Source organism: Passer montanus, unplaced genomic scaffold (assembly GCF_014805655.1).
Source record: "Passer montanus isolate IOZ18808 unplaced genomic scaffold, ASM1480565v1 scaffold170, whole genome shotgun sequence".
NCBI lineage: Eukaryota > Metazoa > Chordata > Aves > Passeriformes > Passeridae > Passer > Passer montanus.
In genome coordinates, this window is record NW_024364271.1 from 137048 (window position 1) to 164292 (window position 27245).

The following is a 27245-nucleotide window of genomic DNA, read 5'->3' on the forward strand; positions in this document are numbered from 1 at the left end:
AAGGCTATATGCTGGTGGCAATGCTTTTATTAGAAGTATTTGTGAATGGTTTTCAAACCTCCGAATGCTTTGCAGATGTACAACTCTTCAAAAAAAAAAAAAAACAAACCCAAAAAAATGAAACAAAACTTGAGTACTGGGGGGATTAAATGTGTGGGTAGGTTGTTTTCTTGGTTTTCTTCTAAGGAAGAAGATATCCATTCATTAATCATTTACCAGCCCACGTACACATGGCAGCCTGCCTCTCTCAGGAGCATTGCATTTGGGCCCTGCTCTCTAGAAAGTGATATTCAGCTGCAGAGCACAAAAGCCTCAGGAGAACTATGTGATAGCTCAGTGCCAGGTCAAGTTCAAAGCAAAACACAAATTAAAGTGCAAAACATTTCATATCAGGGAGTGGTGTGCCTGTTGGCTGGAAAGGACTCACCTAAGTTCTTTACTCAGTTCTCTCTCTAAGGCAGTGTTCCTCCCTGCCTTAGATCTCACCCACCTCTTTGAACTTAAAATTACCCCATCGGAGCTGTGCTGCTCAACTCACTCAGAAGAACAGGCACAGCTTTCCCTGGCACCACCCGCCCTTCCAAGGGAGGCAGAGCACCGGACAAAGCGCTCTTTGTCCAGCACCACCTTCATTGAGCAGCAGACAGCATTAAATTGCATCTGAGGGAGTGGAGAGTCTGAACTGAACTTAAGCAGGCTCTGTCCCCAAAGTAACACAAGCTGGCAGCAGATACCATAATGCTGACAAGCAAAGGATGCATGCCAGTCTAATGTTTGCTCTCCTCCCCAGGGCCAGGCAGAGAACTCTACAGCAAACTACAGAAGACCCAACATATTATAAACATTTCAAAGTGCACAGCATCACTGAAGGAAAAATCTGAGCTCTTCCAGACTTCCCAAATCATGATGCAGCAGGTTCAGAGTGGCTAATGAGGAACAGCAGCTGCTGTCACTGTCATCATCTCAAAACAACTGAGAGATACCTAACTCACACCATGCTCTCCTCCCTCAGTGTCCAAGGGACGGCTCCACTGGAGTGGACAGCAACAAGCCTACAGGAATGGCCAAACTGTGCCTTGGAGGCAGCCATGCCTTTGGACCTGAGAGAAAACTTCTGCAGCTGCATGTTGCCAAATCTCAGGGAGCTGTCCTGCTCTCCTGTTGGCAAGGCAAGTTCACTCCTGAGAAGACCTGCAGAGAGCATCTTCCTCTGTGTTAGGAGGACACAGGGAGGAGCAGGCCCATCAGGCACAGCTCTGTGATTAACAAATCAAACCAGTAGAAACAGGTTTCATTGGGGTGTTTGTTGTACACCAGTTCCAACACCAGAGAAGGGCCTTCTGACTCATTCCCATCCAACACTCCACCTGTGGAAGGTTCCCATGACAAGGTTTTATATTTCCTCATTTAAAAGACATTAAGAAAGCTATCAGCACACTTAGGTAAGCAACCAGCAGGGCACCAGTGATTACTCTGTATTAGCAACTGCACACCTTCAGTCTGTGGTAGGGAGGTGTGAGTTCACAGGAGTATTTTCAACATCCTGGATGTGTTACAGTGTGGCACACCCTGGAGTAGGGTGTTACTTTCTAATATCTTTATAGAAATATTTTTGTTATTAGTTGCCTCCTGTGTGCACACAGATGGCAGCAGAGACGTAAGAGGCATTCCCTCCAAACATTGGGCAAAACTGAGTAGAAGACTACAGAAAAAGAAAAGGATTTTTACATTTGTGTGTTTGTCTTTTTTTTTTTTTAATCATCTCAAAGAAACAACTTTCCTCTCAGAATGGAAAAAAACAAACAGTTGAAAAAAATGAGCCATCAGTTGCAACAAGAGAGATAAGGCCCTAAAAAACCCCAACATTAAAAGTCCTGCTATGATTTGATTAAACATGGGGAGTATTTGGGGCAAAATTACCTGGATGCTGGCATTTCAACCCAAAGTACTTTTTTCTTTCATTGCATGCACTCACCAACACTAGCATGACCTTTAAAAGAGAAGACTGCACTGTGTAGGTGGGGGTATGCACACACTCCACAGCCTTCTGTGTCACTTTTCCTGTGCAGCAGGTTTTAAGCAACCACATCCCACTTGATCATCCACTTTCACATCAATAACCTGCACAGATAAACAACTATGGCCACGTAGCAGAGGCATTTACAGTCACAACAGAACACCTCTGTGGCCTGAGCTGATGAATCCTCAGAAACACAAACACACAAACCTCAGAATCCTCAGAAAGATAGTTTTGAGCTGTAGAGTCCTGGAAAGTAATGCAAGAAGAATCAGACAACACCTGAGGGCCACAATATTAAAATCCTGAGTGTCTTCAGTCCCTTTCAGTTATTACAGAATACATCTGAGATGTGGTCACCAGCATCTTGCTATGCAGAATTTCTGCAGAAGAATGAAAAGCATCCTTCTTGGCTAGCAGCAGCACAGCAAAGTGTAATTCTGCAAGGTACCAACATGCCCTGTATCTTCCAAATTGAGATAATGAACCAGTATTTTCCAGAGGCTACTAGGGAAGACATTTATCCAGGTAAAGGTTAACGTGCTGCCTAAGCAAAACCTAACAGTAATATTTAACATCAGCTGGAGGGTATTGGTAACACACACTTGCTTTTAGAGTAGAAATTAAGGATATCAGAGTACTGGGAACAAAACATAACTAGTTCAGAGAGAGAGCTGATAAGACTTTCCTCTAAGTATCAAGCGTGAATTGTGATATACCTGAAGAAAGTGAACCACACCAAGGGAATGTCCATCTGCTGTGATGTAATCTAACGTAAGACTTTCCTTTAAGTATCAAGCGTGAATTGTGTACCTGAAGAAAGCGAACCACACCAAGGGAATGTCCATCTGCTGTGATGTAATCTAACCTCAGATTCTTGTGAAACCCATCCTTTCAGGCCAAGACAGGGCACTATCAGGACATTAATTTTGATATGCTCTCCATTCCATATGCATGTGAAGACTTCTGTTGTTTCAAGTGTCAGAAACACATTAGTTAAATGGTTTTAATTGCATAAAAAATTAACTTGATGCTACATTAAATTTAATTTTTACTCAAAAGAGAAGCAGACTGGAGAGCATATTTAAGAGAGAATGGTTACACTAACAGCTGTCATATATGTCGTTTAACAGCAAAAATTAACTATGTCTGCCACCACCAAACAAAACAACCAGGTGGGGGTTGCAGCACTTTCACAGTAGGAAAAGCACCACCAGCAAGACTGTACAACTCAGGTTCTGGTAATAAAATTTAAATAATAATTAAATTTAAATAACTTAAATGTAAAATACAACATTACCCTTCTTTAGTAAGGCTTTATTGTATTTGTTTTATTGTATTGTTTAATAAGTGTATCAAAACCTGATTTAGCAAGTAGCAAAATAAGATTTACTTTATGCTCATAGTTAAATATATATATATGAATGATGACTTTGTGGTACTTAAACTGTAATCTCAGGAAAATAAAATCAGTTTCAGTGTCTCTTCCTGCTCGACTGTTACAATGAAAATCATGTTGCAATTTGTGACATTGAAATTCTTCTAGGGTTAAAGAACAAAAAAAGGTACTCTATTAAAGCCAAAGCAAACCTTGAAAATAATTTCAATGAACTCTTATATTCCATCTCTAGGGGTCATTCTGGTAGGTAGTATATTTTAGCTGACAGAAGTTTAAAGTTTAACCACAAAAATCAGTCCCATAATCCAGGCCAGCACCCAGCCCAGCAAGCTGGCTTAGGCAGCTCCATTAAACCTGGCCTCTCCAGTAGGGAGTTCTGGATCCCAAGAGCAGTGAACATGAGGCATTGCACAGAGCAGCACTGACAGCACGCTCAGTGCTAGCTCAGACCTCTGTATTGTACTCCACAGCAGCACAAGTTAATCTTTAGGGTACGGAAGACACCTCTAACTGCATTTAGATGTCAGCATCCAAGTGCCAAACTGCAGTGTTTCGCTATCTAACCCTTCACATGCACAGATTTATCTCTCCTTTCATGGAGGCAAGCCCATCAGACATGCTCTGGTTCTGCAAGTTAGTACAGACCATTTTTGTGATGTTCCTTTGGCAACACTGAAGCTCATCTCGTGTTCAGTAGTAAATGTCCTCACTAGGTAGAAGCTTCTGAACTTTCAGGTATTTTCATCTCATTCATGAGGGTTTTGTGGCAGGGAACTTTCTTGGACAGCAAAACATATTTTGCTAGCTAAATACACCCTCTTTTCCTGCATTAACACAAGCCAGGAAGAAAAGCACATTGACACTTTTACAGTATCTCAGGGGATAGATTTTTATTTTGCTGGTGTCTGTGTAAATTTAAGATATGAATGAATGGAACACGAAGAGTCAGAAAACCCTGCTTAGCATATCTTTGTTAACTTTAAAAATAAAGAACCAAACCAAGCCTTCAGTAAACCCCTTAAGATCTGTCATGCCAAATAACCATTTTATTTTCTGTTCTCCTTCCAGGAATCAGTGTAAGGATTTTAAAACATGGCATTCAGTTCAAAGGAAGTGCTTATCTGTCCACACCACTGGAGCTTATGCAGCCAGGAGGTGTAAAAAAAAAAAAAAAAAAAGAAAAAAAAAATCAACATTACTAAGCATAAGCACTAGAAAATGTTTATCCTAAGAAAGTTAACTTCAGAGAGTTTTAAAGCCACATGCATTATGACACTCTATGTCATCAGACCAACGTTTTTAAACATATCTTAGAAAAAAACATTCCAGCAGTGAACTCCAAGGCGAAACAGTACCTAAGAAGGCAAGTGGTGTAATTTTCATCACGGGAATAGGGTGCATCGCTGCAGCTGCAGCACTGGTGTGACTGACACAAAGCAACTCAGCCAGGTCTTGTCCAACTCAGCACACCCTCAGTGCACAGTGTTTTAAAGGAGACTGTAGCAGAGCCAAGCACTTTATTCAATTCATACCGTTTATACAGAAGACTAATTAAAACTCTAAGCCCACATCTTTACTTTGTAGCCATGTCTCTTTCCAGCTTTGACAAGTTTTCTATCTACTGCTGTAACATAAGCAGTTCCCACTCATTGTATTGTTCTGCTCAGCTTGCGAAAAAGAACACTAAACAGCAGGAAGAAGTATTAAAAATAATTTCTTAGCAAAGTAAAAATAATTTGAAGTGATAAATATAGATTAGTTGGATCATAGCTACTTGGAACAACAGTGTTACTCTATCACTCAAGAAGGCAGACAAAGACAAGGCACTACTGAGGAGCATAAGTTTAAAACTGCAGTATTATTATGAAGGTGTTTAACATGGAAACATCAGAAAATCTATTCCATCTTTGACCAAACATTTCAAGGCAATTTCAAAGTTTCACACTTGTCTCCACATTCACACATGAGAAGTGCTGGCAACTCATTATGCTCAAATTGAAATAAATTCCTCTGCACAGCTACATGTTCTGTCAATGTGTTGCTCAATGAAATACATCTATTTAGCAGCCCTGCAAGCAAGTCAGTATCTCTTGCTCTGTAACATTACTAAAAAGTTAACTCACAGATGATGGCATGAGAGGCTTAGCTTCACCCTCTCAAATATAATGATCAGTATGAGTGGTAGGCAATTCATTATTTTTGAATTTGTATTTCAGGTCAACATTAGCTTTACCTGCATAATGTACAGGGATTTCTATCTTTGGCCCTATGACGTAGTGACCCTCCTCCAGACTGTGAGCTGTAATTGTTGTCCACTGCCGACACGAATGAATCAGAAGATAATCGCTCTCCCGAAGACCTTCTATAGTTTCTCCTGTAAAACAGATGTAGGGTTTTTTTTAAAAAAAGAAAACAAACCACACTTACTGCATGATGAATTAGGAAAACATCACAACAAGCATTTTATTCTTATTGGTCTTCATTTTTTCCAGACTTTTTGATAATTAAAAATTCAATTAAATAAATTTCAACTCTATCCAGAATTCACTTTTGCACGTTACCTTCCAGAAAACAAACATGAAGCAAAATATCTCAGTGCATGCATACAATATCACAGAGATGCAATCCAGATTACTGAGTAGTGATTCTGGGGCTCCTTTTTCAACTTTCTGCATAAACACACCTTTTCCATTTCTATTTCAGTCTGCCTATCTCACTTGATACAAATACTCAAGAGGTCCTTTAGTTTTTAAATAAAGGGAACAAAAATCCAACACATTTTCATATTTTAAAAGAGAAGCATCACACTACCATATAGTAGTAACTGGATATCACACTTTCAGATACAGAGAATTCATCTTTGTCATTCTGTCCCTTTGCAAGCCACTGCTTAATTAGCCATTCAGATGTCTAGAAACTTAATTCTATCACTTAAGGAAGAGAAATTAATAAATAAATAAATATTTTTAAAGAATTTCACAAATATCTAAGTCCCCTCTCAGACTGAAATTCGACCAGAAGCCTACCCAGACAATGAGTTGCTCACCTTTCTAAGGCAGTGTCTCATACTCTTGTACTCTGGTATCTGTCAAATCCATTCCCAACACAGTCAAAGATCCAGTTCTCCCTCCCTCCCTTGCCCCTCACAACTTTGCATTTCTGCAGAGTACTCTTCCCTGTTCTATAGTTTGCAGTGCATCATCAGGTCTAGAGTGCTTTCCTAGGCTTCCCAGCAATTCCAAGAGACAGACCACTTAAAGTGCCAGCTACACATCTCAAGCATGATATGATATGTGAACGAAATTTCACAGAGCAGGAAACTGCTCTGCATATCATCATATATTACATCTTACACACCTGCAGTCCTGCTCAGTACACTTCTGCATCAAGCACACAAAACCCCAGCCTTTCTACAGGTGTCTTTGAAGCAGTCACTTGGACTTTCAGGAACACTAAGCAGACACTAAACATGGTCCAAGAATAATGAAACTTTAAATTTCATTTTCCTTCTCTCCCACCAGCTCTTTGCAGTTACAGTCAAAAGTAGCACAAATAGTTTAGCCCTGGAATCAGGTTTGGACAAAATCCATCACCTTCAGTTACTACAACAAACTGAATTTTCTCCACATTGTCCTGATATTCCTAAAATTCAGTGGAAGAAAGAGAATTTCCTCAGCCTGGGGCAACAGACATTTCCTCTGTTCAATCTCTGCAAAGGAGAGCAACTTCCCACTGAGCTTTTTTTCTGCCCACAACAGGCACTCTTCCACCGTAGGCAACAGCTTCTACATAGCCCATTCCTGCCTGATTTCATGCTCCCATTCTATCAGAAAGCACCCTCCTACACAATTTTAAACAGAGCAACTGGTGTGTGTGAGAATTGTTGAGATTTTAAATCAGAAGTGACCATTACAACCATCTGCTCTGACACCCTTTGGCCACAGGATTCTGCTTGTTTCTTCCAGAAACTCAGATCTGGCTAAACAAGGGAGAGACCTGCAGAGTCCAATAGATGGAGTTCCATTGGTCTGCTGTTCCAAAGCTGGTTAAACCTTAAAAACATTCCTGCTTTGCCTATTTTGTCTTTAACTTATGACCATTGGTAAACTGCTATGATATAGAGGTTATGGAGAAGAAACAAAAAAGTCAGAATGTATACAAAGCTCCTTAGTACCAGTTATTCTTGCTCCTATGAAAGTACATTTCTAGGTTTCCTTCTTTTCCACAGCACAGAAAGTAGCTTCCAGGTAAACAGGCCATTTCATGAACTGGCTTCCAGGTGTTCCTTGGACCACATCCCTTGGCAGCCCAGACAGACAGGCTGCTTAACACCAGCTTCTGATCCCGGGGAAGCACCACCAATCCACCCACAGCACACTGGGATAAAAGACCTTGTAAAGCCTAGGGAAGAGTGGCAAAATTACCATGCAGCACCAGGGGACCCTTTTCCCATCCATATGTTGAAAGAAATTCAGATAAATTTGTTGAAGAAATTACACATCTGCTAAGTTTTAGCTAGTTATCAGACCTTGAACATCTCCTGTTTTCTGCTTACAGGGCAACCTCTAATAATAATTCTAATAAGAATTACCTTCAGCTTGCTGCAAAGCTTTATGATTTTGAGGGAAAGCACAATAACAGTAATAATAATACTAAATGGTGTTATTTGAAACTCATCTTTCAGTTTTGAGAGTTACACTCATGCTTCCTATAATCTGTGGCAACAAGTGGGACAACTCTGTCCCACAACAAAATCCAACCTGTGATACCTAAGGGAAGACCTAGTATTTTACTAGTTTCACTGACAGTGGTGAACAAATTTGCAATAAAACACAAACCATCTCTGGTATACATTTTCTCCACCTTACAATCTGTAGGTATAATTTCAGAATATTACCTAAAGGGAGGCTGGACTCTACATCCAGAATTGCAGGGAAATAATTACAGTATGGGTCACCCTTGAACAATCTGAGGAAGATATTCTCAGGAAAATAAAGACACCCATTATGAAAAGGTGCTTCCAGCCATGGCTCACATGCTGTGATCTGTTTAAGTGGTTGCTCCACTAAAACTGGGTGGGACAGGTGAGTGTAAAAAGAGATTAGTAAGGCAGGCCCAAGAGTGACTACGTCACTGAGTCTGCAGCTGGAAGTAGCTGTATTTTTTTAAACAGAACCTTGGAAACTACAATTCTCATTACACCAATTATTAGCTGCAACCGATTACATCGGAAATGAATTCCGTGCTTTGCCACAGGAGACTGGAGGAGACAAGGTGAAGCAGATGTGACAAGGAGTTGACACTCCCCTTGGCTCCTTAACAAAGGGCAGGTCCTTACCAAGCCCTGATCTTTCCTAACCATTGGTGAGACAGATTCCCGGGGTTTGCTTTATAGGAAGAGGCTCCTTGTCAGCAAGGGATTAAAGGACTCTCAAAAACACCAGGCTAATCACAGTCTCCAAGCTATGCAAGGAAAATGTGACTGAGGACAACAAAGCAACTCACTTCTTTCTTCCCTTTTCTTCTACTCTGTCTCCCCCATAAGACTTGCTCACTGATTTTAAAGTGCTTTCTTCCCAGAGGGGAGGACTTTCCAGGCTGGAGACCCCTCTGACCCTTGCTACAAGACTGCTGTCCCAGCTGAACCCAGTCCAGGGTCAGTTACCCTTTACACTTTTCTCAGCCTTGCAAAACAGCCACACACACTCCATCTGATTTCCCCCCACCACAGTGGTGTAATTTATGCAAGCCTTTCATTAATCACATTTTAGCTGTGTGGGAGAGAACTCAGCAGCCCTCACATTCACCAGCTACGCAACTCGGTTCTCACCTATGCAACACACTCCTAAGGCTGCTGCTTACATAAAAATAAGACACATGAGAAAACAGAGAACACAGGCCACTCATCTTTAGTAACAGTTTTGTCTCTTATGATCCAGCGTGGGTTAGCTGCTCTATCTTTTCACCCTCTCCTCCCTGCCCCACATGCCTGCAATATAATTAAACCACTACAAAGATTCTACAGGCAAATACTTGTGCTGGTCTTTTACTCCCCCAAATAAAAGTCAAGAGAAGCAATGAACAACCACATGCAATTCCCCACCTTTCCCCAAGTTGCCTACCTCCTTCCAAAATATGAGTCAAGTTTATTCATAATAATGTCTAAGACACCCATGATTTGCTAGCAGATCCTAAACCCTAAATCAAGTGTAAACACCCATCCTTGCCTGAGATTAAAAGCCTCACACCTCTAAACTGAAAACTTAGCCAGTATGTTCCAGCACAAGCTGATCTCCCACAAGCACTCTGACCACAATCAGTATTTGGGTACTTCACTTAGCACCACTAAATCAGCAATAAGTCTTCAGGTGTTCATTGCAAATAAGATTCACTATAATTTTTCAATTGCACGACCCATTTCTGTACAATTCCTAAAACCCTCTAATATTGCCAGCACCATGCTTGTTGAAGGGTAGTTGCAGGGGAAACACTGATCATGAAAGGAAAATCATTCACATGTTGATACAGTCATTACAAAAAAAGGTAATTGCTTAATCAAGAGTCCCATGCTTATTAAATACCAATACTACTTTAATAATTCTTTCCAGTTCCAAAACTGGATCATCTACAGCTGGCAAATCTTGACTCTGTCATTGTAAACATTCCAATTTCAATTTAACAGCTAACAACTGTAGCAAGACTGATGAAGGAGGAACAGGATACCTTCATCTACAAATTCAGAGATGAAATTATGTCTTCACCTGTACTTTTTGAGAACCTGGTTCTCAAAACAGAAAGTTAATTATATGCAGGGACTGAGTTTATATATGTCTATGCTGCAGCACAGAAACAAAATAATTTCTTTTGAAAAGAGCCATTTCTGCAAGTCGTTGCCACTGCTTACTTTCTAAAGACACTCTCATTTTTATTTAGTTTAGCATTTCACAATTTCAAAATGTCTATGAATTCCCCCAAAGCCTCAAGAGAATAACTGAAGACCACTTCAGTTTTGAAGGGTCTGAGCACTCCTGCCTCCTCTTTGCTTCCTCCTGGATCACAGAATATCTCAAGCTGGAAGGGACCTTTAAGGATCGGATCATCAAGCCCAACTGCTCATTCCTCACAGGACTGCCTAAATATGGGCAAGTATCATATCAAGATGTTCCTTGAACTCTGACAGGTTTGGTGCCCTGACCACTTCCATGGAAAGCCCGTTCCAGTGACTGACCACCCTCTAAGAGAAGAGCCTTTTCCTAATGTCCCATTACAGTCCACAAAAGAAAACTCACAGGTCCCAAGTACTCTGCTTGCCAAAGACAACAATGACTTTTCAACACCAACCCCTAAAGAAAATTCATTAAACAAATGAAAAGAACCAACCAACAAACCAACAACAAAACTTATACGGTTCTCCTCCTAATATTGGAAAAACTAACATTCAAGTCACTGCAAAATGTTCAGGCCAATATGACTCACTTACTCACAGAAACTACACAGCTAAAAATAGGCAGTGATGTACAGGAATATAAATGCTTTATAATGCCACATACTTTGTCATTGTGGCTAAGAGTTTGCATCACTGCCTTCAAGCACAAGCTTTGCGTCTGGAGACATTAAAATAGTAGGTATCAAGGTAATTCAGAGAAAGAGAAGCCGTCACATACAGGGTTCCAGTAACGCAAGAGATTCCATTTACAAACACCAGATGAGCTAGATACCATTTCCTCCTGCCAGGAAGACGGTTATGGACACATTCCACTCATCTCATTCATCACAGAAGACTGCAAAGTGAGCTTAGTGCTGTCCCTTGCACATCAGCTCAAGCAGGCTGAACTTGCTCTTTCTGGAATGAAAAGGCTTACAGAAAAGAACCAGGAGCTCACAAGAAACTTAAGATGGCTTTTGTGAAGTAACTGATGAAAAAGATGCCTGTGAAAACCCCAGGGAAAACTCAGCAAGACTTAGGGCCATGTGTTTTCATTAAGCCTGAACACCATCTGCATGCAAGGTAACAGATGCTGTACAATTAAGTGCATCACCCGGACTGTCTTGGTCAGTTGAGTAGGTGGTGAGTTTAATTATTCCATCTAATGTTCCATAATCACATTACATATCATTACATAGAAAAATCTCAGCAATATTAAAAAACATGACTGGGTGCTTAGCCAGGTAGCTACCAACCAAACAAAAGAATAACATCAACCTTATTCCCCCTTGAGTTTGCACTAGTATTTGCTAGGAATGCGTGTTAACTGGGAAAAGAGGTGGCTGGCTGGTCAGGTAAGCACCTATGCTGTGAAATAATTAGGCAGAACTATCAGCATGTGGCTAGTGTTACAAGGGAAGGAGGTCTATCTGACAACAACTGAAAACTAAGAGAAAGCAAAATTATCAGAAGGCAGAAAAAAGAAAGAAGTGAGGTTCTCACTTATTCATCATGCTCCCATTGCACAGAAGAGACTACTAACACACTATCTGCCTCACCGGGCATTCAGCTTCCCTGGACTTTCCTTAGCTGAGGGCCAAACAAGCCATGCATTAAGATAAACCTTAACATTATCCTATCCCATCATGAAAACAAAAGGACAGCCCCACACAGTATGAAATGAAGTTATAATCTATCTCTTGTCACGGAAAAAGAAAAAGAAAAAGAAAAAGAAAAAGAAAAAGAAAAAGAAAAAGAAAAAGAAAAAGAAAAAGAAAAAGAAAAAGACAGTATTACAGACTTGCATGGCTGTGCAAAGAGATGTTTTGGGTCAGACGGAGGTCACACTGCTAGCACAAATATAAATGCCAGTGCTGCTTTTTCATGGCAAAAGAAGGAACCTACAAAATCTGGCACTAGCAAACTAATAAAAGCTGTCTTGTTTCTGGAACAACAAATTTGTGTTTCAATAGACACAGCTAGTCACACAGCTCCTACACAAGGTAACACCTTAAGATTAATTCAATTTCTTTTCATCTTATTGGGAGATCCACAGAAGGTAAAAGATGAAGCCAAGGCCTCCTCTCAGCACAAAAGCTTGGGGAGACCCCATCTGAAAGCTCGGGGCTGAGCACTGATGAGACAGCACACCTGAAGAGACCACACACAGGTCAGAAACACCCAGCACCTGTGGGCAGCTGTGAACTGCAGGCATCACACACACTTCAGCCTCCTTGGCAATGAGGGTCTGGGACCACCACAGGTACCTGCAAGCCTTTCCAAGGTATGCTTTGCAGTACCACCAGGTGTTAAAACAAGGCTGGGTACCACAACATTTTTTTTGCCTTTAAAAAAAATAAAATAAGAAAGAAAAGATCAATCATAACTCAAGAGCCATTCTTATCTGAGCCTTTGTTTCCTCTCACTGGTGGGCTAATCCTTTACATGATCTTCAAAGAGGTCTCAGCACTTCAGTTCTTGTTTAGTCAGTTGTTTGTTTGGGCTTCTGATCTCTTAAAATACAACACAACAAAAAACAAGGCATAACATCCACAAAAAAACCAGCAGATGGCAACTTCTTGTCCCACACAAACCAAGTAAGCCAAAACAAAAATATGTACACCAGGCTGTATCACAAAGAGCATTCACTGTTGATTTGAATTTGTACTCATTTGATTCAGGAATACACAGAAGCACCAGTAGCACTCAAGCAGCACTGCACTGAGTTTGTTGCTTTCATGGTATTAAGAATACAAGTTCTCTGAGAAAACATACACAAAAATGCCTCAGATTGTTAGCACGGGCAACAAGCTATTGAAAGAGAACTCCAAGTTCCCTGCAACAGTGCACCAGCTTCCATCTGACCTGCAGAGTGCTGTCAACACATGATCCTTCACCACCTCTAGCACTCAGCTGTATTACTGCTACAGCATTTCACTGGCACAAACTGCTGCCTCTTCTACAGATCATTTCATTGATACTTAGAGCTTTCTTCTTGTATAATGAGGAGTTTGGGATTTAGGTTTTGGGTGAAGAAACAAAAAGTTTTTGCTAAGTCAGAATATTTAAATTAGGACAAATTATTTTGTTATTATTTAGCAGGCTGTGCCACCTCTCCTAATGAGAACTCCATCTGAACTCTGAGGGAGGGTGGAGGGAGAAAGTCAAACCTTTTGTTTTCTGCACACTGCATCATACTGCAGACTATCTGCTGGGTGTTTTATCTATGGAGATGCACCTCAATGAATGTCAAAGATTAATAAATATTAAATTAGGGTTTGCTTGCTTAAGCTTTGGCACTGTCCTCCGTTACTGAGTCAAATCTCCATTGAGCTGTTCAGCCTGTCAGTGCTATTTCTTTGGCAAAAGTACTGGTCTGTGATGTAGGTCAGCAGAAAAAGTTCATTAGGTAGAGAAGAGCATCTGAATTTTTCAGTCTGAAGTAGCAAAGGAGATCTATAGGGAAAAAATTCGCATCCTTGTAAAGTTCCTTAAAGGAAGGGGAAAAAAATCCCAGAAATATTTTGCTACATGATGAAGCCCACTTGTAGCAACATTAGACCTATAAAAATTGAATTTTTTTTATGTCACTGTGACTGAACAGATGCTCAAAAGATTTACTCTAGCATTAAATGCCTAATTGCAGAGAAGTAGAAATAGAATGCAATTGGAGAAAACACTACTATTACTGAAGAAAAACCTCTGAAAGCCACATGTTATCAGTCTGATTTCATACAGATACAAAAAAAGGTTGATTAAAAAATTAAAATCAAGCTGATCAGAGAAACTTCCTTGTTTAAAAGAAAGCATAGCAACTTGCGTGGGAGTATATCATGCAAAGTCTAAATACAGACTGCCAGTAAGTTAAAAGGGTAAACATTATCATTTCTAGGAGCAAATATTGTAGTTTCTAGAAGGAAGATGAAAAAAAACCAAACCAACAACAACCCAACCAAAATAAACCACATTAAAATTTAAACATCTCAGGGCTATATAATGTAGTGTACTAAATTTTTAATTTAAAGTGGGCAGATTCATTAGGCAAGCCTGACAGTGGTCTCAACTGACTTTCCATGTCTGAGAATAGTGGAAAAGATGAAAACAGAAGGCTCTGCACCCAGCTACACAATCTTTTGAGCTTTCAACACAAAGATCTAGAAAAATATTCCAGTTATATCTAGGGCTACTGATAATCAGCCTCACTTTTCAGTTTCCCTTTTTTGTCTCAAACAAATTCCCAAGTAATTTTCAATATGTGCTTCCATTTAACACTTCCATTCCTGCAGCACATTCATTTGTGCTGCTTCCCATTATCTGGATCAACAAGCATTTCTGTCATGATTCAAACTGCAACTTAACACTCCTCTCTCCAAAAAAAATAAACCCAAGTAATACTGACTTGACCTTCCATCAGCAGCACAAACTTTATGTCTTCCAGTGGGTGAAAAGTTTCCTTTGACAGCATAAGGATTCATACTTAATTTGATTTTATGATTACTTATATTCTTCCTTCTTTTGCCAAAAACAAGAAATGGGGAAAAGTTGTAAGCATGGAAGTTCAAGCAAAATTAGTCGAAATTCTTCTGTGCTGTCTGTCAGATTAAGACTCAACCTACTGGTGTTGAGTTGCTTTTTAATTACAAAAGAGTCTAAAAAAAGAGGTTTTTAAAATATTTTTATTTGAGAGCAAGGCATCAAAGCCAGCTCAGGTTGTGCCTCACAAACTCAACAACAATTTCACATCATCTCTTCATTTATTCACTGCTGAGACAATGTAGGAAATGTCCATGAGACTTCTCCAACCTCATCCAGTGCTGCCCAAAAGCTGCTCATCCGCAGCAAGGTCTGCCAGCAGCAGTGACACTTGTCTCCACCTTGGATGGTGGAGCAAGGGACACTGAATCTTCCTGCAGCTTCAGGGAGAGCTGGGCAAGATGCATCTACCCAAGAAATAGTTTGTCCCAGATGAAGCCTCTTGCCACCAGTACACCTTGGCTGAAACACAACTGCTGTTGGCTGCACTGCAATAATTTTCAGTTGTCTGAACAGGGAATCCAGCTTGCTTCACTGACCCCACCTGCTCAGCAAGGAAGGAGCAAGGACAGCATCACCCTCAGAGTGCCTTGTATTACTACCTGGGGTACTTTGTGCATTGATGTAATCCTTCAGCCTCACAGTACTGTGATCAGACTTTGCTCTGGGCAACCATTAAATATTTCACAATCAAGAGAAAGGAGATAAGGCTTTATTTCTGCAATTTCCAATTCCTCTGCAAAAGCCTGATAAAATCAAATTGCTTCAATCCAACTGATGCTGAACTTAAGCTATCACCCACTAATACCTAACAAGACAGCAGAGACTCCCAACCACCTATTCTTTTTATGCCTGCCAGCAAGAAGACAGATTTATTTCTCTAGGATTAGAATTTTGCTATTGGAATGACTGGATATACCAGTACTGTTGCAACAAATCAGCATAAACCATAATCTCATTACAAAGCTATGGGACAGATTAATCCACTGAAAAATCCAGTTTGTTCCAAGGCAAGCTTTTCCCTAGCTGCAAATATACAGACACAGCATCTCAGTGAGTCTTAAAAAAACCTGTTTGACCTACTGCAGGGAAGAGAAGGACAAATATTTTAAATAAGCAGTAACTGGAATTTTGGTGCCACCGCCACTGATGGTAAACTCTCTGCTGACTTCAGCAATCTCACAGTTTGAACCTTGACATCTTGCTTTCTTTGTGTTCATAAGAAAACTAGTGAGAAAAAAAAAGAGTAGTAACAACACAGATTTCATTGAGCTTTATTTGTGTTTATTTCAAGCCTTCAGAACTAACATCCCAGAATGAGAAACCTTACTTTTTATGAATTCAAGTCAAACAAGCCAAAACACATCTTTCAACACAGACTGCTCTTCACTCCCACACAGGGGGAAAAAACCACTCAGTACAACAACATCTTAACATTCACATTCCAAAACAGAGTAACTTTCTATTGCTACCATAATTACTCTTCTTATTAATACTGAGCATCATCAGATGTAACTGCAGATTTGCTGTAACCTCATGACAGATTTAATTCTATGACTGATCAAACAAAACAGTCAAACACCATGGTTACTTACAACAGCCTAGAAAATATCAGCAATTCTTTAAACTATTCTGATACTCTGCAACATGTTGAATGTCTGCCAACTATTAGTGGCAACTATTTGTCATTGTAAAAAAAAAAGGAAGGGAAATAAATCATACAACCACTCAATTCCTTAAAAAAATGAGATTCTTACAGAAGAGAGCTCTCTGGTTTTGAAGTCACCTAAGACCACAAATCTGAAGTGCTAAGAAAAACAGCAAGGAATGACAAGTTTAACTGCACTTAAAATGGTCACAGGTCAGAAATATTGAGGAGAAAGCTAAATAACTTTTCACTGCAAGCAAGAGAGGTTCCAGCCTAGTTTATTGTTACCATAGGGAGTGAGAGAAAGGAATTGTGTTGATCCCATATGTCATTGATTTTCCATTTCGAATTCTCATGGCCAAAGCTGAAGGGGCAAAAAAGTTAAAATATTTTATCTGCCCTTTGCAATGAAAGCACCAGGCCTGGAAATTAAGAATGCAAAGTGTAGCTGTCAAAAGCGGTCTGAGAGGTAAAGAGAACAACAGCTCTACCTGACCAAAGGAAAAACACAGCAGTAATGAGACCTCTGAGCAGTTTGCTGCCATACAAATAAGCTCCTTTAAATACTTCATTCAGAGAAACTGAGGTTCTCTTTCACTAGAGGCAGGCATTCCTCATTGTAGAGAGCTCCTGCTCAGATGTGTCTATAAATACTGTGAGGTCCACTGGAGGACACACTTCCAAGTGCCTGTTTAGCATCAGGTGCCCAGCTGGAGGAGCTTAATACTTAAGAGGTGGGAGCATTTAGCATTGCACTTAACACACTGTCACTGACTTCCTATTTATGTCCAAGCACAGATACAGAGTGGTTGCTTCAGCTGATCAAGCCAGAGGCAGCTGCACACCTTTGCTGCTGCACAGGTCTTAAGCAGTGAGGTCAGGAAAGGCTGGGTAAAGCTCCCCAGAGTTGGGATGCCGATGAAGAAAATGTTAACCCTACCAACCTCATGGATTTAAGAGCTAGAATTTGAATCCAGATTGCCCTGGCAGACAGAGAAACAGTCTATTCATTCAGACTTTTCCTGGGCACAGCATGAGAGCTGGGGAGCTCTCATTGACAGTTATTTATAATTAGATGATATTTTAAAATAGCATCCAAGTAAACATGCTCTATCCTCTCATTATCTATCCCAAGTCCTAAAAGGACACTATGGCACTTTGTGTTGCACAGCAGTGATCCCTGCTTGAACTTAGGACATCTTGGACAAGCTCCCAATTAAAAATAAGTAGCCCAAATGCAGGAGCTGCTCAAACATAGTTTTCTTTGGCTTTTAGAGAACTCATCATTACAATTTAATTTGTCTCTCATCTTTCTTGCAGCCTGGGTTTAAGGATGAAATAAAACCAGCTGGAAGTGAACAAAAGTTCAGCTCTGCTCTGAAGTGGGGCCGCCACCTGGCTGCTTGCCCAGTGGCCTGGCCCACCTCCCTGTGCCCTCACAGTCCGAGCAGGCACTAATGGGTTGTGCACACACAGCACCTGATTGTTGGAGCTGCCATTGCCTCTGCATTTGAGCTACATCCACCATAACCCTTCAGCTCAACCTGGAAAAATTCAAGTATCACTAACAGGCAGGTAATGCCTCTTCAAACGTGGGCTGACTGCATACAGGGAGAGAAGTATGGATGTTCAATTCTAATTAGGCACCTCTTTGGTCTGCTTACATCCTGGAACAGTATCTGAGTAATACAGGAATACTAACAGGAGGAACACATTTAAAACAGCCCTACACCTTTTCTGATCAAGAACAGTCTTAATCCTGAAGGCAGTTTATTTCCACTGTTTCAGAGAAATCTATATTACTGCTATAAAGTATAAGAAGAATGGATATTGCTTTTAATAAAACCTAAGGGAAGAGTGAATAACAGCTCTTAACAGCTCTTTGATAATATTTCTATCACCTCAAGAAGGCACACACCAAAAAAACCTCAAAAAACAACCCACCCTCCTGTGGAAAGGAAAGCTTTTACTTTTAGCAAGCAGCATGCAGAACACAAAGTGAATAAAAAAGCCCATCATGCCTCACTCTCCCCTTGAGGGCACATTTATCTTTGCCCGCAGGCAATTTGGTCTTAGGATATTTTGTTATATATTGACAGGAATCCAAATGATATTTGACATTGCAACCCATAAGACATGCAACAGAAAATTCTTCTCCTCCAGCTCGCCCTACATTTGGCTGCAGTGCTGTCACAGTTTTGTTGCTGGTCTGCAGCCACATCCTGGGTCCAGGGGCTGCCGCAACATGTGTGTGTTACTACACTTTGTATTTTGAGCCCTCTCACCTCTCCGAGTCACACAAGTGCAGATGCTTTTTATATTTTCCTGCTACGAGTTTTCTGCTTTACATTCAAAGATTAAGACAGGAAAAAAAAAAAGACGTCTGACCATAATGAAATGATGTGAGTGTAACTCGGGTAAGATCTCAGATTTAACTCTATGTGTGTGCCTGTGGCCTCTTCAAAGAGGAAACAGGGCAGTTTGTCCTTTGAATACATAGAAGCCTTAATAAAAATTCTTAAGAAAGAAGCAGAAATATAATTAAGTGCTTTGGAAAACAGTCTTTCAGCAAGGATACACACCTAAGATTCTCCTTTTGGATCATCACATCATATCACAAATTGACAAGGATTACTACTATTCTTGCAAATACTCAGCATGCCCACTCTTATTCTCTAGGTCAAGCCAGCCATCATTGTAGGCTAAGAAAAGGAAGCATTACATGCAAAGCCTATCAATTCACATTTGAGTCCTGCCAGCAAAGCTCCCTTCACCAAAGTGAAACAAAACATCATGTCAGCAGCACAGTGGAGGACTCCACAGAGGAGATCCCATGTTTTCAGCACTGATAGCAGCCACCCCTCTCCAGCAGGGAAGGAATTGCAACTCCTTTTAACAGCAATGAGTTGCAATCCCAGCTTCTGCCCCCAGTGACCAGAAACACTGAAGTCTCTAGAAATGCCTAAAATTACTTTGCTTGCTTGCTTTCCCACGTCTGGTAGCACATAGGCAGCTATCCCTCCTGGAACACACACACAAAAACACCACACTGCTCTCTGGTCCAACAAAGACCGTCCATGCTGAGGGAAAAAGAAGAGGGCAGAGCAAAAAGATGAGGGTATGGAGAAGCAGAGTTTGCACAGGTGCTGGAAGAAGACAGCACAACAGATGGAAAGAGCGAAAGGAAGGACTATCCTATGTGAAGACAAGAAAGGATACGAGAAGCAGCTCCTTGCACTGCTCCATTCTGCTGGACAGTGCTGTGAGTTTTACCTGACAAGCAACCTTGCAGATAACCTTGCAACACATCCTGGAAGCCCACAAGTGCAGGACAGGGCATGGAACAAATGGCACAGATTGGAGCCAAGAGTTCCTTGAACCCACTATGGTCTAAAGAGACACACTGAAAGATGCAACAGGAAAGTTGAACAAGAAGAGATCTGTGCACAAATGCCATTTTCCTCCTCCTCCTTAAAAAACCAGTTTCCTTCATTTTCCCACCCCAATCTTCCCGCCTTCATCTCCAAAATGGTGAGGTGCCAGGAAGAAACAAGAATAGCTTTCAGTGGGGCAAATAAGCAAAACTGCCAGTTGGAACCACAACAACAGAAAAGCTGCAAACTGAGAAACAAACACAGGAGAGGGGGTATCCAAGCATTTGTGGACTACTTGGAAATAGCTCCTGGAAGTTAGTAACGAGTATTTAGACTGCATATCTTTTACAAACCCAGCTGCAAGGCAAACATGCTCTGCTTCAGTCTGGCTGCCTAGCTCATGCAGTGCTGAGCAGCAGCCCTGGCAGTGCAACACCGAGTCGGGGGCAGCTCTGAAATGACTGCTTATATTGCATGCAGGGACCTTCCTCCACTTGTGCCCTTGGGTCAGCCTTGGGCACACAGCCTGTCCCTTCAGCACAGAGTGAAGGCTTATGCACTCTATTCAGGGTGGTTAATCTCTGTGCAACTAGCCCACATCCTCCTTGCACAGCAGAACAGTGTCCCCACACAGCCTCTAGTCCAGCACATCGCCTTTGGAGGATGCACACCCCCACACTGCATCCCAGCCAGCAGCTGGTGTTCCCCTGAACAGTGGCTGCAGTCCCCCAGCTTGCCCCTGAAAACCTGTCACCCATGGAGCCACATCCTCACCCATGCCAGGCAGAGGTTTTGCCATGAGGGCACCAAGACAGAAAGCAAAGCAGCACATGGCACAAAATGGCCCATCAAAAGAGGCTTCTACTTCTTTACTCAGCTTTTCTTCCCACTCCCCCAGTTCTGACTGTAAGGAGAAATGCCCCAACTTCCTTGTCGCCACCACAATGTTTTCCCTGCTCATTTCACAAACAGAATTGCAGCATGTTGTGTTTTACATAACATTTGAGTCACTAGGGTTTAGCCCTGGTATGAAGCAACTCCAGTATCAACTTCATCAGGTTTAGATCTTGGGCATCTTCCAGTCTCTGAAACCATGTTTAAATCTTTATTCTTGGTTCTCTTAGAAGCCCAGGGACATTCTCACAGAACAAGGAAATCCACACACATCCAAGTTCTCTGTGACTACAAGATTATAAGCTCCTGAAAGAAAAACCCCAAAACCAAAAAGGACACTTTCAAGAAATTCAAAATTACTTGAAATATTTGCACTTCCAGGAAGCTCCAAGTGACCTTCTCCACAGCAACAAGATTTGCTGCTTTTCCGGGGAAAATCACCATCCACTCCTCTGCTGAGAGCCCATCAGCTCTTGTCTGGGTGTGCAGATGCTGCAATCCCTGGTACAGGGCTCCCTACACCCCCAAACACACAGCTCTGGCAGCTGTTGCTCGGCATTTCACGTCTACATCACGGCTTGATCCACTCAGTGTGCACCTTGCAGTCTCAGGAGCATCTCCCTCCACATAACAGGCAGCCTTGAACTCCACAACCTCCCCAGCCCCAGGAAGACCCTTCTCCCCCCACCAGCATGCAGCACCAAGCCTGGCAGGGCAATACATTACATAGCAGGGGTACAGGAGATATTGAGACACAGTAGCTATTCTTGCTGGTGCAAAGCCTCAGCCAAGCACGCAGGTGCCCTGACAAAGCTGTGATTTATTAGTTTTATGCCGACTTGCACATCGCCTCAGAGACTGCAGTGCAGATGTGGCTCTAATCCTCAGCAAAGACACTCTTCAATCTGCTTATACACCTCAATTTTACATTTCCGTGCTAAGCCCTTTAGATGAGCAGACATGGCTTACAGGTGGAGGCACAGTGAAGTTTGCTCCACAAGTTTTTCATACTGCAAATGGTATGAAAATCACAGACCACAAATGCTACGTAAAACTCTTTCCAAAGAGAAGCACCATTAAAAGCAAAAAAATTCAGACTTGAAATATTGGCTCGCTGACTTTTATGAAGGTTGGTTTTGAGTCATATGCAATCCACATTAAGATGATGAATATTTTCCTATAGGGGAGAGACTTAAGCTGCCCTAATCCAACCAACTTGTTACTCCTAATGCCAAAAGGAAATACAGCAACACCCATGCCCTTTGCTTCTGACAAACCACCACTGGAATGACTGGAACACACTGCAACTCTTCCCACAACTTCCATCAAATCCTGTTGCACCAGACCATGCTGTCCAATATCCTCCAGCATTTCATCTTGGCATAGCCTTTGCTGGGGCATTACAGGGAGTGCCAGTTCACGTAATCACCGAAGCCAGGAACACCTAGTTCCAGAACAGCACTTACAGACAAAGCAGAAAACAACGAAGCCCTTCTTTCCTATGCTAGACTTATACCATTCCTTGCAACAGCAGCATATGATTCATCACACCGCATTTGTTTTAAGCTTAGGGGTTTGACTAACTGTTTGAGGTACCTTAATACCTTAGATTTTATGTGTATCTTGTGCTTTATTTGAAAGGTAGATGTAATTTAAATGTGGGGGTGGGATGAGAATGTAAAGTTATAGCACTTGAATTCCAGTTAAGAAAAGACTAATGGTATTTCAACTTCCAATACCTGAACTACATAACCATCCAGGAAGTGTTTATCCAGTTATGTACATGAAGGCTTCACCTCACAAACTCAAAGCTTTAGAAACTGAAACAAAGAGCTAGTAGTTTCACACCTTGAATAAATCTTCATATTTTTCTCTGTTATTAAGCACACAAGAAGTAAGAGCTATGTAACTATGTAACACCACCAAGGGTTCAAATGTCTGGTTAAGAACACACAATACACACTACTAAAATGGGTATGATGCTGAACTCTACCTATCTCACTGGAAATCCAGGGTACTCCTGGGAGCAGGTTTTGCCAAGCTACTGGCTTTCATCTCCAGAAAGGCACGATAATCTTCACAGACACCATTCGGTAGCTGCAGGTTTTAAATGAATTAAAAGCTTTTTCAATAAAATGTTTCTGGAACACATCTCTGCCAGCAAGGGAAAAGGAAAAAAACAGTCCAACCAAAACAAAAACCCAGGAGCAGTGGTTAGTGGCAACCTGTCAGTTGTTTTTTTTCATGCAATTGTCTTGATGGAAACAGCAGAACACACCGTGAAGGCAGAAAGAAGAGGAAGCAAGCAGGAGATGCTACTGGAATTTTTCTTTAATAGCAGAACACACAGTATAAACAGTCAGAGTTTCAAAGCTGTTCAGCACCTAAGGAAGAAATCAAGCCATGTGGATACAATGGATCTTGAAGATATTTGCTGCCAAATCAAACACTTGTCTTGCCTGCCTCATACATAAGACTATCACCTGCCACACCTCATTGGACAAGGCAGCCACACCTACAGCTGGCAATCCGATCACGGCCATTACCCAGGGTCTGAGCATATGTGAAACCTCTTTCTTGGTCCGTTCAAAAGCTTCGCCCTACTCCCACATGATGCCTTTTAAAGATTTATTCAATAGCAGACTACTGAGACGTGCTGCACTAGCTTCTCAAAAGAAGGAGGTCATTCAAGACAATTAAAGCACGGATAGCAGCATTGAGACCTTTAAAGAATAAGTCTCTTTGTAGTTTCAAAGTATTGTTCAGCTGCACAGATAACCCACATTTGTGGAGTGACGCAATGCAAAATTTTCATTATGTACATGGCCATGCTGTTCTATTGAGTATGATCTTTTTGATAAGATGTGAGGGTGCTTAGTTTCCAGAACTGGAATCAGCTCTACAGTAATGTGCTGAATAGAACAATAGTCCCCTGAACACGACTGGGGCAGACAGTTGTCACTATGAGAAAGTTTTGAAATGGAAGAGAAAAAGAGAACCTGAAACAAAACTAAATAAAATCCCTTTGTCCCCAGGAGCAACAGCAGTACGAACTCACTATTCACCCACTACTGATATGTGCAGGAGTTCACCTAAGGGTAAGAAAGAAGAAAATCCCCTTTTAAATCTGTTACCCATTTTACAGATTTTTCGTTTCTTTATAGCTACCAATTCTGCCATTTCATCTTACAGCACATTTACAATGCATAAGGAAGAATTTCCTTCACTGCCTGGGTGGCTTGTTGAGATCCATCATCTCCTCTGCAGGAAAGTTCAGCATGTTTTCCCTGCCATGCACAGTAGGGAATCACTTCCCTATGAATTGAGGTCAAGTGCCACTATACTTGATCCTAACAGCACCACTACATTTTTTTTTTCTAGATATCACTTAGGGGAAAAAAAAAAAAATCAAAGGACCACATGGTCTTTTAATCCCATAATCCTTAGTCTTTTTATACAAACTGGGAATTTCTGTGAACTCTTCCAGTTCATACACAATATATGGGTAAAAAAACACCTGCAAGCAAAGGCTGATCTTTACTTGTGAAAACACATCAAGACTGTCTGGGGAAAAGGGAGTTCCACTAAGAAAAAGAATGACAGGCTCTTAGGAATCTGAAGGGAGCAGTAAGCTTACTAAGAAGAGCTTGGCCTAAAGCTCAGCTCTATACAAAGCAATATTTTCTCGATCTTAACCTTGATAGCATTTCTCTTTTACCTTCCAAAATTATCCTTAGAAAAATAATTACCAGAAATCTAAAGCCCTGAGACCACCATGCACAACATCATTTCTGTACTAGCAACAAGACACAGTCACAGCTTCGCCATCAGCTTTTTCTCTCATGGACTGAGGAGAGCCAAGCCCAGCCCCACGTGCAGCCCTGGTTCTCACAGGCCAGCCATGCTCACCTTTTGCCCCATTGCAAAAACCACACTGTGATAAGATCTCTTTCTGCTACGGGTTCCCAGAGCAAAATCTTTCCCCCACTGCACCCACCCACAAGACTCTCACTGGGGTGGTATTCAGCTGTGACAATGCAAATCGGGACTGGGGAGCAGAAAGGGGGGAGGACAGGAAAAACACAGCACAAAGCTCGTTCCTCTCTTGCTCTTCAAGTCTTGCTTCTTTTCATCTGAAAGAGCCCACTCAGTGAATTCCACAGCACGAGATCAAGTCCATGCATTTTCTCTGGTAGGGTGTTCAGCACTTTTTTAGCAGTTTTGTATTTGAGTTATCATCTAGAAATATTTAAGCTGTTATGGAGGTTGGGGGAAAAAAAACCCATACAAAACCCATTTGCTCCCTTCAAGAGTGACAGGTTTGGGTTTTCTTCTATTGTCTATTTGTTCAATTACTATAACAATGTTCACCAGGAAAACAACAAAACACATGAACACATCAAAACAACAACAACAAAAAAAGATTTGACTTAACAGCATCCAAAAGCACAACCTGAAACACAACCAGTCTTAAAATTTAAAAAAAAAACCCCAAAAAACAAAACCAAACCTGAAAAGTTTTCCAGGTTTTCAAACCTGAAAAAATCCCCCAGAAGCTGACATATTTATCATTTCTAGATGGATAAGGTAGGCATGAATGCCTAACTATTTCCAACTATATCTTGATGTAACAAAAGACTACTTCCTCCCATACCATCAAGAAAAACCCTCCCTTCTCAGCAGAGGACCAAATTTAGTGCACATAAATATTTCATAACTTCATCCTGTCAAGAAATCAAACTGAATTACTTAGGGCAATTTTCCAGGAGCTGCACACCCAAGCTCAAAGAAGAAAACTGAACTGATCATACCCATTCTTCCGCTTCATACTGAAAGGCCAGAAGGTGCAGCAACAGTGCAAAACTGGACATCTCGTGTGGGTGTCATCTAAGAACATTATCCACCAAGTGCTAAACTCCGTGAAGAAATGTAGAAACAACACAATAAGACTGACATCTTCTGAAGAGAATACAACTCCAGCTTTACAATCCTCTCCTGCCTCCTGGTTTGCCAGAAGAAACAAATTCTGGCTTTCACAAAACCTCATGAAAAATGAAAGAACAGCCAAGAAACAACTTGCTGCTACAGACACAGGCCAACCACAGAATCAAAAGGTGACTGAAGACAGACATCTACAGGTGGTTCAATTTCCAACAGCACGAAACACATGCAGCTTCCGCTGACCTCGAGAGGAACTCGGCACCTGAAGAAGACATGAGGGCATTTCTGTGCAAACAAACCCTGACCCAAAGATAAGAGCCACACCCTGATAAAACTGGCACACGACACTACCTTGCTAACAGAGGTAGCCTTAAACTTCCTAAGCACTGGATGACACACATTTGAATTGGACTCTGCATTTATTTTCATCAGCGTTGCATCAAGAAATTTTCCGACAGAACTCCACTTGTTCACTTTGCAAGACAAGAACTGGGATGCAGAGCAACCACCCTGCAGCAGCCCGTGCTCCAGTCAATTCCACAAGCATTGCACATTCCCAACTTTCCTCCTTTAGAAGGCTATGCGCTGATTCATGGTTGCTTTCTCTTATTGCAAGACAAGCTTCTCTGGAAAAAGGAAAAGCATTCTCTTCCCATACCCAAGACCATGGCGTCTGCGTTCTTTATAAAATATTGATTTGTCTGCTGTCTGTAGTGCCTGAAGTTAAAAGTACATGCATTTGAGTAGGTAAAACCAGACTCACGAGTCACGGAACCGGGTAGACCTAAATCAGCTCCAACCTGAAGCCCTTCACACAGAGCCCCACCTGAGCCTGCCTCCTGGCAGGGCTTAGTGCAGGGCTGAACCACTACTGCAGGACACCTACAGCAACAGCTGCCTCCTGTCTGGCCATCTCAGGGCATGGGCAGCAGGGCTCAGGTCTGTTTACATCCACTTGCTTGTGCATATGCTCTTAAATGTGGCACATGGGACAAAGAAGCCCTCGCACAAAAGCCACATCTTTGTCTCCCCAAAAATTATGGGATATTCCCATCAACAGCTCCAACACAAGGACCACCCCCCCCAGAAAAACCCCAACAGCTGCTTGCTTCAAAACCCACAAAGTTTCTCTACCCACAAAGCTTTTTCAGGTACCTTCCAATGAAGGAAGACAAAATGAGCGGGGAGATTTGGAGGTGTAACACACAGAGAGGGAAATTAATAAGTCATCAATATATACATCCTGTTACAGCCTGAAATAGTGCCAGGAGCCTCGAGTAAAATAACAGCCTTAAGTGCAGTGACTGGAGGCCATCTTAGCTGTTCCTAGTGACAGAAGGTATTACCACGAGGAACTCCTTAACACACCAGCTTTGCCATTCTCACAGGAGAACATACATTTGACAGTATGATGAACAGGCAGACTCAGTTAAAAAAGCAAAAAAACTCTTTTCTTTAACCTGCTCCTGAGTGCCAGCTCTGAGGAATTATTACGAGTGAAAGAAAAAATACTG

The 27245-nt window shown here is 41.5% G+C and overlaps 1 protein-coding gene across 2 annotated transcripts in view; it reads right to left on the reverse strand.

Annotated features, from left to right (window-relative positions):
- The window catches only part of GAREM1 (GRB2 associated regulator of MAPK1 subtype 1), a 101061-nt gene that overhangs the window by 72290 nt on the left and 1526 nt on the right, over positions 1-27245 (reverse strand). Inside the window, exon 2 of one of the 2 annotated variants that reach the window (XM_039704241.1) lies at positions 5650-5790. In XM_039704241.1, the coding sequence (XP_039560175.1) occupies positions 5650-5790 (141 nt within the window). Of the gene's footprint in view, positions 1-5649; positions 5791-27245 lie in introns of those variants that run through there. The other variant, XM_039704242.1, reaches the window with a different exon arrangement.